The sequence below is a fragment of the Melozone crissalis genome, unplaced genomic scaffold (genome assembly GCF_028551555.1).
Source record: "Melozone crissalis strain CALT ecotype California unplaced genomic scaffold, PUWL_Pcris_2 ptg000027l_1, whole genome shotgun sequence".
In the NCBI taxonomy this organism is placed as follows: domain Eukaryota; kingdom Metazoa; phylum Chordata; class Aves; order Passeriformes; family Passerellidae; genus Melozone; species Melozone crissalis.
In genome coordinates, this window is record NW_026535805.1 from 38,014,762 (window position 1) to 38,031,081 (window position 16,320).

Genomic DNA, 16,320 nt, shown 5'->3' on the forward strand with positions numbered 1-16,320 from the left:
GTTCCCACAGGGGAGCACAAATAAATTCTTCCTGTGATCATGTGTAGACTTGATAAACCCAGTACATCACATGGTCTTCAGGCTTCTTGCAAAAATACTGCTTCTGGAAAAAAAACCTGCTAGGAGGTGCTAAGTGCAGCAGGACCCACTAAGAGCAAACCATTTTGTGTGCCAAAGAACTATTTCCTCCTTACAAACATATATGCTATAGAATCAATGAAAAAAGTTACCTCTCTATTTCAGATGAGAAATAATGGCCATCTGAACTATAATCTCAATGATAAATGCTTGTTTCTTTCACTAGTAAAATTCTCATTAGTTTCCATGTTGCAGTATTAGGGCAGGAATGATGAATAAGATCATTTTTGCTGCCAAAAATAATAATATATATATATAAGAGTATAAGAGCCTTGCAGAGTTTTCAAAAATAATTGTCCAAAAGCAAAGTTAGCATCTCAGTTCTGTCTGAAGGGCATGCACAAAATGTCATAAATGCTTGAAGTTAAGTCTCATTTGCCCCTGGCTATTAGGGATGAGAACAATTATTTGCTTGCAGGCCACTGCTGCCTTTCCCTCCATTGCAGCTTCCTTCTTTCCAACTCTTCCACTGGCTCAGTTTCTGTTGCGTGGGCAAGGACATAGGTGAGCAGAAGGCTGCTTTCCCTCTCCCAGGGCATGGACTTTACTCTAGCTGCCCCTCAACAAATTCAGGGACTTCATTATTCTAACACAATGGCCCAGATTTGCTTTTAGTCCTTTTGAGTAATATAATCACTACAAAAATTCTGTTACTTGTGGAGAGGTGTCTGTGTTTTGCTGCTATGGAAGGGACTGTTGAAGGCAAACACAGTTGGGACAATTCTGTTTTTGTTCTACTCTAATTTTCTTATTGTGGTGTTTCAAAGAAGAATGTCAAATCACATTTAAAAATATTAATCAATGCCTAGACATGTACATTTTAGTTTGAATAATGTCTGGTAGTTTTTTGCCAGTCATTCTGTTCACATCAATGCAGTTCCATTGAGCAGACTGTTGTGGTATATGAATGGCTGAAACTTGTTGGTGAACATGCATGGTTGTTGATTATGAGCTATATGCTAGGACATTGGGTTCAAATGATATTCAGAGAAAAGATTCTGATTTCTATGTATGATGGAGACCGTCATTCCTAAGACTTGGTTTCAGAGATTGAATTGTCTTCAATCAAATTGTAGACCTTTTTTTTTCACATTTTTCTATTCAAAACATTGGAATTCAAGTATTTTTAAAGGGTTTTTTTTGTGAAATTAATTATGCCCCCCCCATTATTTTTCATAGTATTTTCATAACAAAGAGAAGAAATACTTAGAGAAATAGTGCAAGAGTTGCAAAGTCACATGCTCAATGATTAAGTCTGACAGGGAGACAACATTATTTTAAACAATTAAAAAAAAATGAAACCCCACAATTTATTCATTGACAATTTTCCCTTCATGCACAAAAAATGATAGGGAGCATGTATTTAAAACCTGTTTGGTTATGTAATTAAAGACTGGTCTTATCACGTGTGTAGAAAAGAAGAACTGAAATTTTGTATGGACATGGTTACAACTGGAATGTGTAACTTCTGAGTTGTCTTAGCAATGACAATAGTGTTGTGCACCCCAGGCCAGCACAAGCAGATTCTGTCTGTTTCTTTCACTTTTCCAGGTGCCAGTCAGAGGTTTTTTCCATCTTCTGGGTATATGCTATCTAGATAATTCACCTATTTCTTCTTTCCTCCATAGATTCCTCCCTTTAATCCAGATTTTGTCCCTTCTGTTCCTGAAGCAGAGAGCTACATCCAGCTGCTGTCATGGGAATGAGAGGAGAAGTGAGGACAGATGTTGAGCTTGCAGCTTCTCTATAATATTATTTGAAGCTGAAGCAGTTATGAGCAGTAAGAATTTGATTTTTTTCCCCTGTATTCCCCAAGCTGAAGCATGTTCAGCCACTCTTTGTAGGTACAGTTTGTGTGCAGTCTGCTTAATCTTTTATCAAGGCCAGAAAGGTGGGTTGTTGGAGAGTCTAAGTGCTAAAATTCAAGTGTATGTGAGAATTTAAAAAGGCTGGTAATGTGGAAAAATTAGGATAGTTTTTTTCAGGGGTATTCAGAGCTCTTGCCAAATGTGTAACTCTGAAGGTCCTGCTTATTCATTTATATATTAAGACAAAAGCAAAGGAGCAGCCAATCTAAAATTAAGACTCTTTGTATCACAAATAGCTTGTAGATGGATTGACAGAAAGTAATTTCAATTCCACTGATTTTTTAAAACATTGTTTGCCCTAAATTGTAAGCTGCTTTGTAATTCTTTGCTGTCTTTAGCACTTTATCAGGTAGTTTATTTACTAGCTTTGTTTATCTTTCCATACTTGAGCAATTACAGTCTTCAGGCCTAGATAGCACCCAGTTACCATAGTAGAAGTGTTTGTAGGAATGAAGTTTTTACTGGAACAAATGCTAATAGAATTACACTTGGTAGCTCACCAGTCTGCCTTGAAGTTTTAGCAGCCTCTTTTACCTTTGGCTGGCTGAACCGAACACCATAGACAGGTACATGATTCTTATCACTTTGAGGGCTCATTGGATGTTTAGGCCACTTGATGTTCTCAGTGGGCTATTTGGTTACTTAACTTGAGAATAAAAGTGGCTGAGCTTCAAAATGGTTGATCCTATGCAGCTTTCATTAAAAGAATTCACTGGTTGTGAATGGATTCTATCAGAAATGGTGGTCAAAGTCATGCATTTTTCCAAGATGTTCATGTACCATGTAGGGCAGACAGCACGGAGACTGCAAGAATGTAACTATAATGTTCAGAGAAATCTGTTTTTGTTCAAGACATTGCCCAATTTGATTTCCTTGAGAATCCCTCACTTTTGGATAGTTAGCATCTCAAAATGCTGCCTGGTGTTTGTTGGACAGCTTGCTTCCTTTCTGTGTGGTGTGCTGTTTTTCATGTTACAGCATAGCAGGATATATTAGTTGATGCCACAAATTTAGTATTGCTTTAATCCTTTCTACCATGTCGATGTTTTTTCTGACTTTGAGGTGTTCTGTTGTTTTGCTCTAGTCTCTTTTATTCATTTTAGAGTTATTACAAGATTTGTTACTATAAACAAATAGAAATACTCATTATAATTATTGGTGAATATTCTGAATTCATGAGCAACATACTAAAAATGCCACTATTGTAAAAATGCCACTATTGATTAAACTTATTGGGCAGCGTGTGTGCCCAGTATATCTCCATTAGTTTTGATTTCTTTCAGTAGATTCTGAGCTTTTTCATATCCAAATCAAGTTTTTTCTCATTGTTTTTCAGCTAATGAATTCACTTAGGCATAGAAAAATGATAATTTTACTACTGGTAGTAGAAATTTGCTCCAAGCAGCGCATTTGCTGCAGTGCATTTACATTTCTGTGTCTTATGACAGAGAAACATTAAACATTCAAATTCCAATTCAGTTCTGACATTTTTGCACAAAGTCTCTCTCAAAGGTTGTAGTGCATAATGGTATGAGCAGTCCTATTAATGTCAAACAATATTAGCAAGTCTCCTGCAAATCAGTGGTGACTGTTACAGTAATTTGCCTGCCTGACAAGGCTGGCTTCAGGAAAGCCAGACTCTCCATTGTTTTAGGAGTTCATGTGAGTGCCATAGAGTGTGTAAAAGATGGAATCAGAGCCTGTGCTTTCCATTTTCAGAGACCTTCAAAATGATCTCATAGTTATTTTTGTACAACTTCTTTTTAAGTACCTTTCTTGACTGCAGAATGACTGCTTGAAACCCTAAGTAATAAAGGTACTTGTAGACGTACTGGCACTGATCTAGTTTACCTAGAGATCTGCAATCAACATTTTAAAAGATATTCTTTAAATTATTTTCTTTAAATGATTTGATGTGAGTACTGCTTGTCTTTAAGACTTCTGTTAAAAATTAGACTTCTTTTCAATGTGGCATGTTCTTTTTTTAAATTTGACTTTGTCAAAATCTCTAAGGGAGTGGGCCAAAGACACACAAGGGTTATTACACAAAAGGTTTTCATGTCAATAGAAAGAATGGCTGCAGAATGTGTAAATGGCAATACGATGCCAGTTGCAGAACTGCAATGGGCTGTAACAAAACCCCCAAATAATTTTTTAGCACTTTTATCTTTTTTTTTTAATTGTGGTCATTGCAGATGCTACTGTAGTAGGTAGTTAATAGACAAGAGAATGATTTCTTGTCACTGTCTTTAAATACTAAAGTCTTCAGGAAAAATGAATTTTTAAACTGGTGTGCCTACTTATTACACCTGAATGATTGAAATAGAATTGCTGTGTAGGATAGTTATTCTTATTAATGAAATTCACTGGATTTTCTAGATTTCTATCTGATTTGTTAGTGTCCATACCATCCCTTTAAGTATATAATTAAGGAAAATAAATAATTATAAGAAAAAATGGCAGGTTGAGTCTGATCAGTTATATCAGGCTGTTTTCACCTTTTCTATTGGTGCAGGAAAAGATATGTGTGTGTAAACACTTAATTTCACTGTCTCCTGTGCCAAATGGGTGAATAAACAGACACCTGCAGAGCAGCAAATCCTGAATCTTTCAGACTGAGCTGAAACCATAACACATGATTGACTCAAATGCTGGGTATCCTGATTTTAGCTAATATCTTCTCCAGGGTGCTGCTTTTAAAAATGAATTAAGTGTGCCTACAATGGTTTTCTAAATGGTGTTTTTTTAATTTCTGACTGTATTCTTTTGAGTGTGGATACTATGCAAGTGAGTCATATGTGAGTAATATGTTTACATCATATGGAAATTAAGACAGTAGCCAGTGGAGATAAATATAACAGTGCAGCAGCACAGGCAAATACACAGTAAACAGAAAATGCAAATACATTCATTGATTACTTATGAATGCATTTGGCTTTTACTTGTGTGGAAGAACAAAATGCAGCCTATCCAGGCAAAATACAGTGCACAGCAATTTAATTTCAGTTGGTTTTATTTTTTGTCACTCAAAACACAAAATAGAAGGAAGTATGCTGCAGGGGCTGGAAGTGGGAAAAATGCATAGAGTTAAAAAAAAAAAAAATATTTTGGACATGCCGTCCAGCCCACTGCAGAACTCATGTTGTTCTCATTCGTTTCTCCAAGCACCCAGGGGAAGCTTTTTTGATCAAATCCAAGAGTGGTTATGGGCAGTGCAGTTATGCCCAGACCATGTCCTAGCTTCTAAGAATCAAGATTAAATCACTGCACTCTGCTCTGTTCATGCTCTGTTCCTTCCTGTGAAAACCAGAGCACAGGAAAGTGGGGGAAGATGTGAGTCTGGATGGCTCAGGAGCATCTGATATGCTCATGGCAATATGGCCACAACAGGGCCTTACCTTGGATTTAAGGACTGGAAGTCTCCCAAGTCCCACACTATGAACATATGCTGTGAAACTCTAAGTGCTGCTGTGAGGAGCAGCCAACAGCCTGAGTTAAAGCACGCATTCTCTGGTGCTGGCTAAATTTTTGGTTTCCCAGATTTCAGAAATTTCATCTGCTTGCACAGTCCACAACATGTGCATCCAGAGAGCCTGTTTGCTGATTGTGCTTGCAATAAATTGACTGAGAACGAAAGAAGACACATTGATTTGTCAGTTTGTATTTTATTCTGATATGTTTTAAAATGCAACCTTCTTTGGATGATAAATAGAATCATTCTTCGTATCTTTCTAAATAGTGGTTAGATACACACTCTGTCTCTTAGAAGTGCAGGAAATCAATAAGAATGTCTTAAATTTAAAATACATATTTTATAGATACATTTTAGACAGTAATAGCAGAAAGTCCTCAGCTGTGTGCCAGTTGCTGTGCAGCAGCATGTGACACAGCAGGCCGGGCTGCTGCAGGTGTGAGCCTGCTTCTCCATGCTCCAATTTCCTGTAATTATTCCACCAATGTGTGGGGGGTTTTTCTCTATTTCCACTCTTCCAAATGATATAAACCTTTAGCTCTCAAAGGACTGTACTAATGTTCCCTGCACATTGTGTAAACCCCAGAGAGCTGATCCCTGTAATTTTCTCTAGTAGGGGTTTGGCCAAGGATGACTGGTTTCTTTCTAGCCCTTGTCTAGGGGTTTGCTTTCTGCAGAAAGTGATGGGGAGCAGACTGGTGCTCAGTGGTGGAGCAGGCTAGGAGTGATGTATGGACCTAGATCCCAAATCTTGGAAATTTAGATAAATGGTCTGTTACTGTGTCCCTCTCACCATCTCTGATAAAGTACATTCAGCAGAAGCACATATCTGAAAGCTGCACTTTGACAAATGCTGTGTTTCCCCTTAAAATATAAAGCTTTGATAATTGCATGAGGTGTATAAAAATATATCCCCATTCTTTGTATCAATGCTGCTAAGTGTTGTTGTCTACTGAGTAGCAAAGGCTGCTGAAAACAATTTTTCCCTCTTTACTCTCATCTTTTCTTCTATGCTAGAGTTACTGTTAAACCTAGAAACTTGGAATAAATCTATGCTTTAGAGCTACCACCAAATTTAGTTTGTTAGGGTTTTTAAAAAAAACCCAAAAATTTCCTGGCATTGTCCCATAAAAAAGGTCAACTGGTAGTTTAAAGGACAAGAAATGTATTTACATGGCCCCTGTGCAGTACCCCTAATTGGGTCCATTACCTGTAATGGAAGCATTGATCAAATGACGTAGCTAAAATGTCGCCCCTTTTTGTAAGCAGTGTCCTCCCAATATTGCTTTCACTCTGCAAGCTTTTCTGCAGCTGCTTTAAGTTAAAACTGTCCTTAATGAAGATAGGAATTGTTATATAACATAACTTATTGAAGGCTTTAGAGAATGTATGCCATACTCCTCATCAAACAAAATTTTCTACTGAGGTGCTGCCCACTGCTTTCTGTACTGTGTTTTCACATGACATTGAAACATGGCAGCTGTGTTGGGACACTTTACTTACAGGTTGATTTAGTAGTATGAGACAAACCTGGAAAACAAAAGAAGACAAAAGGCTCTTTGATGTTTTTAGCACAGCACCATTGAAACCAAAGAAAACAAAAAAAGGAAACTGAAAATGAGGAGGAACTTGAATTTCACTAAAATAAATCTTCATGTTTTTCAGTCTGTGAGAATCAATCTTTTATTAGACATGTATGAGCTTGACTCTATTGTGACTCTGTGCATGAGCCTCCTTCTTGTGTTGCCTTGAAGCAGAACCCAGTATTTGGCACCCTGCACTGTCCCATCCCCAAGCACCAGGTGCTTGTTGTGCCATCTGCTGCTGCACAGTACACACCTGTCAGCAGGGTAGCAGACAGTAGGAAAAGTGTGCATGATGAACATTCCATCAGCATCTTCATAACTGTCTGAAGATGCATAGTTGGTTGTGGTCATTGATCCAAATAATTGGTTCTAAATGTTTTAAAGTAAATATATCCAATTAAGTTTGTCTTTTTTTGCCTAATCAGAAATTCTTGTAGCAAAGAAGCCTGTTGGTGACGGTTTAGTAGAGAAAGGGTTTGTAAAAATATGAACATATTTCCAGCCAATTAAAAGAAGATATTTGATTAAAGGTATCTTTCTTACATCATTTCTTTCAGATGTAGAATCATATTGTCAGAGTCCTTGTGTTTTACAGACACAGAAATTTGAATTTGGCCTCTATAATGATACATTTACAATAATGGCATAATAAAAGTGAGCCTTTTTATTCTCATTTCAATAGTGTGTATTACTCTGTTGGCCCCTGTAGGGGAATAACATATGAATCTCCACAAAGATTGTTTCATATCTGCCTTCATTTTACCAGGGGAGAAAGTATCTGTTCAAGTGCTCTATTGCTCTGACTTAATGAAATCGAAAGTACTGCATATTATCAGAAATTTGAGTATATTTCAGGCTGATCGACGCGCACTCCAAAAATTCTCAGCATCCTTACATATGTTTTGTGCCCCTTGTACAACAGATCAAATACATTATGCAAAGCTAAGTGGCCTACATATCTATTCAAATCTATTGCTTGCTATTTCTTCCACTTCCAGCTGCAAAGCTGAAGGACATCTCTGTCTCACAGGAGCATGCAGTAGACCCAATTGGTTGTTTTTAAAAGCTGTTTTCCTTTTTATGTGTGACAATCTAGAGAAGAAGGTCTGTGCCATTCAACCATTTTTACTCACTGAGCACTATGTTGTTAAAAAAGCACTGGTGAGAAAGCTGCATCAATTTTTGCACACATCTTTTTTGCTTTAGGATATCAGCAGTGTAGTTGGGTTGTCACGGTCCCTGGATGAATTATTCAGGCTCTTGACATCAGAGATTTCTGCTAGCGGATTGGCTGGTGCTGGGATAATAAAATCTTTCCACAGAAAAACAGTGGAGAAGGATGATGGCAGTGAGACCAGCAGAAGTGCTGCTTCCAATACAGCTGGATTTGTCTGGCTGTTGCCTCTCTGCAAGAACATACAAGGATGTTTTTAAGGTTTGGCTTCTTATGAATTCTCAGATAAGAGATGGTGGAGGGATTTTTGTAAGAGGCTTGCATTTCCAGTGAGGGAAAGAAATTGGATCATTGTTGAAAAATTACTTCTGGCTGTATCCTAAAGAAATGCTGCACAGGAGGGGTAGAAGCCACAGCAGCATCCACAGCAGCAGCAGCAGTGCCTATGGCTCACTATAAAGGTGCTGGTGGCAGAAATGTGCTGTCATTGAATGTGCTTCCTGAATTCTTTCAGTGCCAGCAGGGTAAGTGATGCGAATACAGAGCTGACAGTCCTTGTGAGTGGGGAGAGCATAAGGAGCTGTGTGACACACAGGTTTTGTGGGTATAAATAAGCAGTACCTGTGCAGATAATTTAATCAATGAAAATAACACAGTTGCTTTCAGGTAAATTTTTAAAAGCATATTTACCATGGAATTTTAAAAATCAATGCACTGCTGGTGTTATGTTGAGAGACAGATTTTACAGTGGTAAGATCTGTTCCTTTTAAGCCTATACAAAATAAATGCTAGAGCTAAGGAAACTTTATTTAGAAGTTCCATTTGGGCTCATAAAAAATATATTGCTCATATAAATTCTCTTGAAGCAGGTTATTTAGAAGGGCTATTTCTGCTGTTTGTTGGTATGACTGAGACTCTGTGTGTCTTCTGCTTGTAAAGTGTCTCTTTAGAAGCTGGAAGCTGGTCGTCTGATTTCCAGTTTTTGTCAGAAAACTGTTTCTTAAATCATCAAGATGCACTGGAACTACAAATTATGGAATAATTTTCACTCATTTAATTGATGAGAAGTTTAGCTTCTGAAGGCCTTGTTTATTTCTTTTGGCATGCCTTTTTGTATCAGGGTTGCTGGGGAGATTTTTGCATTACAGAGGTGTGAATTAAGGCAGAAATGGATTAATTCTGTGTGTGCTTGATCTCTATCCCTACAGCTATTCACACACAACCCAATGGAAGTGTGCAAGTACTAGCATGGAAGTTAATTTGGCTACCTGTATATGTAATTGCAGATCACAGCTGACATTTACTGTGTGCCAAAAGGAAAGCTTACTCATGGTTATGAACAGTACAATGAGAAGTCTGTTTTTCAGAATTTAGAAACAATTGTCACATACAAAGTCAAGACACCTCCCTGCAAAAAACAGTCAGTGTGGAATGAGGCATGATGCAGTATCTTAGTGATAGTTTTCATAACTTGCCCATGACTGCAACAAGTAGATTCTGAGTATTTAATTAAAAAAAAATATGTTGTTCTGCCTGCCCAATCATATCAAAGGAAACTATAGAATGCAGAATTATTTTCTTGGGCATAAAGTGTGGTAATCTAGTAATAGATGCTGGTGAGTGTAGGTATCTTTTTCCCTCTCTTGTATTTCTTATATGTGAGGTGGTACTTATACGTAAAGGAAATATTCCTGAATTATAATGCACAGACATTTTTTGGGAGCTTGTATATGGCCACTGACCAACTGAAGATAACATTTTGACCTATGAATTTTGTGCGGTGATTTCTATCCTTATGTACCCTAATTGTGAAGCAGCATTGCATGAGTGTAAATTAGGGAGTTTATTGCTAGGAATGCAACAAGCTTATTCCAGAATTTTAATGGGAGGTAAGGAATATTCCATTTTAATTTTACAGCTGTGGAATAGGAAAAATGCTTTTCAGTGCAGCACAAGTTACTAGCAAATGCAGGAGCTGAAATTAGATAATCCATCTGTAGGTTTTGGGATATGCATGTTCTTATGAAAAGTAAATATCAAACAGCAATTGTATTTATTTGAATTTTCTGTTGGGAAATGAAGGTGTTCACTCAGAACTGATGATAGTAATAACATGATTTATTTTTCCATGAAATAGATGTTTCCTCCTATTTTTGAAAGAACAATCTCCATTGTAAATAATTGAATACCTCTGCTGTGAAATTATTCCATGTGCCAAAACTGATTGCCCGCAAGAAAGGGGCAGGACTTTGTGGATTGGTTATAATGCTGGGATGCTCTTCCCTCCACTGCTGTGACCCTTGCTGCTGCAGCTGGAGGAGGAGCTGGAGGAGCTGATTTGGGAGCTATTTTTATCTGTGCAGCTGGCAGCTGTCCCGCAGGGACGATGTGACAGTCAGGGAAATGCACCATAAACCAGACAAGTGCTTCAAGACAGGGCCAAGGGACCCAGTCAGTAGTGATGTAGAAACTGCCTGGACTAGGTAATGGCTCCTTCCTGGCAGGATCTCCCAGGGGACAGCTCAGTTTGATAATGCAATTTCAAAACTTTAATTCAACATTCTAAACATTTTCAAATACATATGCTGAGAAGTATTTTTTTCCTAAGTCCCTAGCTGACTTTCTGCGTAAAAGCAGCTTGGTTGTGGGAAGTGTGGGTTCTAGTTAAGAATTATGGGGAAGTTCTAGGTGCTCAGACCTTGGGTAAGTATAATGTGGGTTTAGAACTCAAATTTGTCTTGAAATTTAGATCTTAAGTTGTGTCTTTCTCTTCATTAGCTTGTTAAGACTTGAACTTTGCTGTGAAACTCTTCAAATAGTCAGATATCAGAACATTATTATAATAATAAGTAGTATTTCCTATGAGTATTTAGAGGCAAAATTGACTGTCTCAATAAAATAGTTATTTCTGGCAAGTGCAGAATACATTTGTTGTCAGTAGGAAATTTTACTCTTCCATCATGCAAATCTGAAAGTATCCAGTGATGTCTAATCAAACTGATTTCCTTTTATTCTCAGATGAGCAAGAGTCAGTGCAGAAACGGACTTTCACAAAATGGATCAATACTCATCTGGCTAAGGTAACACATGGCTTTGAAACTTATTTTTTTAAAAATCAAACCTTTTAATCTATGCCTATACAGCCCAGGAGTATAGAATGTGTGATATTTCCCTGAGCAGTATTTCCTAAAGTTAAAAAAGAATCCTCCTCATTGCACACTATTGGGGATGACTGTCAGTGTGGTAGTGATCAGCTGCAGAACTGTGAGTGGTGTTCAGAGGCAGCCACCCAGCTTCTTTGGCCGGAACTAGGTAGCACACTACCTGGTACTTCAGCCAGAGGAAACCTCTGAAAGTGCTTTCTATGAAAGGGAAATACTAGACTTATTGCACACAATATATTAAAACAAAACTTAAGTCATGTCTTGTGTAGTTTGATCTGGTGACAGACATAAGTAGTGCTTCATGAATCCAGTGCTGAATTAATTATCTGATGCCTTGTGAGATTTGTCATCAAACCATTGTTCCTTCCTCTTAACACAACTTAAACTCCTCGTCTTGCCTTCAGAAGAGTAAAGACAGTGATGTACACACAGTTTAAAAGTATTAAGCTACAACTGGTAACAACTTTATCTGAAAACATAAGCAGTGAGATTCAGTTTGGCATTCCTGGACTTTTCACACAACACAGCTCTAACCATGTTATCAATTAGTCTAATAAATTAAAATTTTAGACTCTAAGAGCAGCTTTTTGAAGATGCATTTTTAAGCCTGAAGATTAATGATCACTAAAATTGAGTAAAGAATAGCTGTAACAGCACTGTTTTAACTTTTGTGTAAGGCAAAAAATACCCTCAAAAATGAGCTGAGCAAAGCAGGAGGCTCATATAATGCTGTATCGTGTGATTTGATCTGTCAAGGCAGTATGGTAGAGCAGCAATATTTTACATTGCTGAAGAATGTAGTGGGAGAACTTAGTGTGAAATTAACTATACTGGCATTGTAAAATTCCACTGCAAGAACAAAGTTACCTTCAGGACTTCTTGGCAATGGATTCTCACTAGAAACGAGGTCTGTCCCCATATTGTCTTTGAAATAATTTGGAAGAGGCCCTCATGTATGAAAGAACTTAAGCACTTTGTTTTGTTTATTTTGACTGAAATTAAAAGGCATTCAGTATTTGCTAAAGCATCAACTAAAAGGGGCTGTGAACGAGTGTCAGAGGAAAAGATAACTCATTTCATATTCATCTATTTCTGAATTGTGTTGTGTCATTAATAATAATCTGATGATTATGGAAAAGTAGAACTATTAGGTAGGTTATCTATACCATATTGTTAGATATTATGAGCGTGTGTGTCCATATCATGATAATTCCCCTAGTCTACAGACTAATCCTTGGCAAGAGACTAAGTAGTGGTGGCAGCCACTAAAAGATCTTGCCGTGGATTGGGATTTGTGAATGTTTCCTGCTGTGCTAGTCCATTTGGGCCATGAGAGCTCAGATGAACCTTTTGACTTGCATGATTTAGGTGTGTGGTTCTCTAATGGGCCTGATACCGTAAATACTGATCAAGCACATCCAAACCAGGCAGTTCTGCAGTGACACCCCTGACTTCTGGGTACCTTCCAGTTACTCGTAGTAATTGATTTTTCATCGTTCACGCTTCACCAGGAAAGCTGTCTGAGATACTTTTATTGATGGCTTTCAGCACGTTTGCCTCACTGCCTAAGATCATCTGGCTCTGCTTCCCTTTTTCACGGTTATGCTGCCAAAGGGAAGCACTGTTTACAGAAATTAGACTCAGTTAAAGTGACCCATGACATTCAAATTCTTAGGTGTTTAAAGCTTAAACTTCTAAAACTTTTTTAGTTACGTTTCTGGAAATATGTAAGTGAAAATATGTTTTCTGAGTTAATCACAACTGTAGGAAATACAGGTGGGTCTCTGAAGTACCCAGGACTCCCCTTGCACTTATGTTCTGACTTTAACTCAAAATTTCAATATTTAGGCTATTTGAGTTTTGTAAAAGGTTGTTGTGGTTTCGATTGTTTCAAAAGAAACTGGAGATATGTAAGATCTCCATTGTCTGGAAGCCTTTGAAATGTGATATGGAAAAATCCTGGAAAGCGACCCACTTTTAGGCAGCACTGTCTGCATTCTGCTCTTGTCTTTGACCCAATATAAAATGGAGCATCTACTAGTTTAGTACCTAGTGAGGAACACAGTGAAGTGCTGGCCTAAACTTAGAGCAGAGAAACAGCAATAGATGCTGAGCCAGGGGAAAAAGGCGTAGACGGGGAAGATGATTTGAATTTTGCCTTTGTGTCTGACCATTGATCCAGAAACAGTGTGCTACATTTGACCCAGTATATGCATTCCAAATTCTCAGTAAATTAATCTCAAATTGTCTCTCTGTCTCTTGGCTACTCTTGGAAAACTCTGTATTTCTTTCCTTTCATTGGCATTTTTGATAATCTCATAAAATTATAAATTGAAAAAGGAATAGGAAGAAATAAGAGAAAACCGAAAACTATAATTAGGGTATCTGTTACTCTTAGCACCATGTCTATCTAAAGAAATGTTTCATCATAGGTGAGTTTGAGGGGTTTTGAAAATAAGTACTGCATGAAATCTCAAAAATAGAAGAAATTAATGATTTCTATGCCAAGATTGATGGGGTTTTACTGTAGTCATTTGAAAGATGGTTTAGAGGTAGCAAAGGAAAGGAAACCACTCAGGTAGAGTTGTCATCCTTACACTGTGTAGGTTGAGTAGAGCAAAGGTGGATCTAAGAAGGAGTAGTTTCTTACGTTGTGAGGAGTAGTGATTTGAAAGAAATGGAAATACAGAAGTGATTTGATTATTTTAGGTAGAACCAAGACCAATTCATAGCTTGGGAACATAAAGCAGTATGTGATTATTTGTCAGGGTTTGCTAGGAGCAAAAGATTCTCCCCTGCTAATTTGAAAGCTCTTAGTGTATGTTTTTCATCTAAAAAGTCATGCTCTAATTGAAACAGAAACTAATTCAGTAACTAAGGCTGTCAGTTACATTTAACCACTTATTTTTGGCTATTTAATGCTAGGAATGGGTTTGAAAATATGGATACAAATAAATACTAATGAGCAAAACAGATAAATGAAGTGAGACTGTTGCTGAAATTTCTTCACTAAAAAGAGTTGTCAGGCACTGGAATTGGCTGCTTATGAAAGTGATTGAGTCATCATCCCTGGAGGTGTTTAAAAGAGGTGCAGATGTGGCACATAGGGCCATGGCTTAGTGGTGGATATGTCAGTGTTAGGTTAAGGGTTGGACTTGATTTTAAAGCAATTCTCCAGCCTAAATGGCTTTATGATACTATTTACTGAATTTTATGAAAGGCAGTAGGAGAAGGTATGAATTTTTTATTCTGTTTCACTCTTACAAGAGAATGCTACCTTTTTAAGATTAAGCTATGCATTTCAATGTTCTTTCACAAGCAGAGGACAAGTACATCTTGGCATTAATTTTGGGACAACTCAAAAGATGGAGGTGAAACAGCCTTGGTGCAAGCTGTGCCCTCACCCAGAGGGGATGAAGAGAGAGGAAAGGCCTGCAAGTGTGCTAACTAGCAGGTAGTGAGATGCAGCTTCATTTTGGGTGAGCTGTTAGCACGAGGCTGCATCTGTCCCTCTGATGTCTCCCTAAGCCCAGATGTCTCTGTTCTGTGATTCTGAGCAGTAATCTGGTGAGACTCATCAATTGGAAATCGTGCTTTCTCTGCCAGCCACTTGCAGAAATTGGGTCATAATCTTTGAAATTAATGTGGTCTAATTTCTGGCCATTCTTTTGAATTTTTGTGCATCTGTGCAGTTCTACTAATGATAAATGCGATATGCATGTGTAACAGGACAAGAAGTTTTCTGATTCCATATAATTTATTCTTATTTTTCTATGGTTGTAGAACTGTCTTTCCTCATCTCAGTCTCAGTTTCAAAGTATAGACATAATTTGAGTAGGCTTCTAATTATCTATTGAAGCATCTTTTCAAAATCTAAATTTAAAATACAGAACAAATTTACACCAAATATTTCAAAAAGGAGACATTACTTGCATTCTGAACAGCAATTACTTAAATATTTTTTCTTTTCACTACCTATGCCAATTTTTGAGGTAGGGGATCAGATGAGTAAAGAGGATGAAAAATATATCACTTTCTTTAACAGCTGAGGCATGTGCTTTTTATTGCCTTTCTCACCTTTCATGAAAGTTTGGGGGAATATTAGTTTCAAAGTTTGAGACACATACTGTAAATTGGTTTAAAACAATCAAACAACAGTTTTGTTCCCAGGTGTAGGGATAATTTTAGTATTTGTACTCACCAAAGTAAACTCACTGACAGAGTGAACAACAAATACCTACTGAAAGAAATTGCTATTAATTTTGTGCTTTTCTTAAGAGGATGCGCACATATAAAAAACAAAAGCAGAGGATGGGTATCAATTAAAAATAAAACTAAGAATGGGTGAAAATTTTTAATTTTATTTATGCAATATTTATATAATGACAAATTAAACCTGGACATTAAGCCTCATATTAAAGCTTTTGAAACTGCAAAATGATATCTTTCATAGCAAAGAAAGGAAGAAAAAGAAGCAGGTGTATCAAGACTGGGAGCTCTCACACGCAGTGCTCTCCATGAACTTAGCTGGTTCTTAAAATTTAAATGTAACTTGGTGTAACTTCTTTCATGAATCTCATCAGTTTTCATCTTTTAACTGAGTCTGGTCCTTTTGGTCTTTTTCAAGTGGGAAAACAGAGGCTCCCAGTGTCCTTGTCACTGACACAGAAAAAAAATAAGCTGCTGTTGACCTTGACTGCATAATGAGGAAAATCTGACTGGTATTGTCCTGCTTCAACAGTTACTATATGTTTTCAGTTAGTATTGCATATAACCTCTTATGTTAAACCATGAATGTAAATTAATTTGGGCAATGAAATTAATCATGCAAAACTTAGGATTGAGTGCCTCAGCTTTAGTAATTAGAACAGTCACCAACAGCAAGGTGTTGGTGACTTGTTAAAAACATTCATATGGA

General features: G+C 37.3%; 1 protein-coding gene across 16 annotated transcripts in view; it reads left to right on the forward strand.

The window, feature by feature from the left end:
• SYNE1 (spectrin repeat containing nuclear envelope protein 1) overlaps positions 1-16,320 on the forward strand; it is a 290,057-nt gene that overhangs the window by 39,392 nt on the left and 234,345 nt on the right. For all 16 annotated transcript variants that reach the window (XM_054279435.1, XM_054279434.1, XM_054279440.1 and 13 more), the window contains exon 3: positions 11,257-11,318. In XM_054279435.1, coding sequence (XP_054135410.1) covers positions 11,257-11,318 — 62 coding nt within the window. The remainder of the gene's footprint in view (positions 1-11,256; positions 11,319-16,320) is intronic.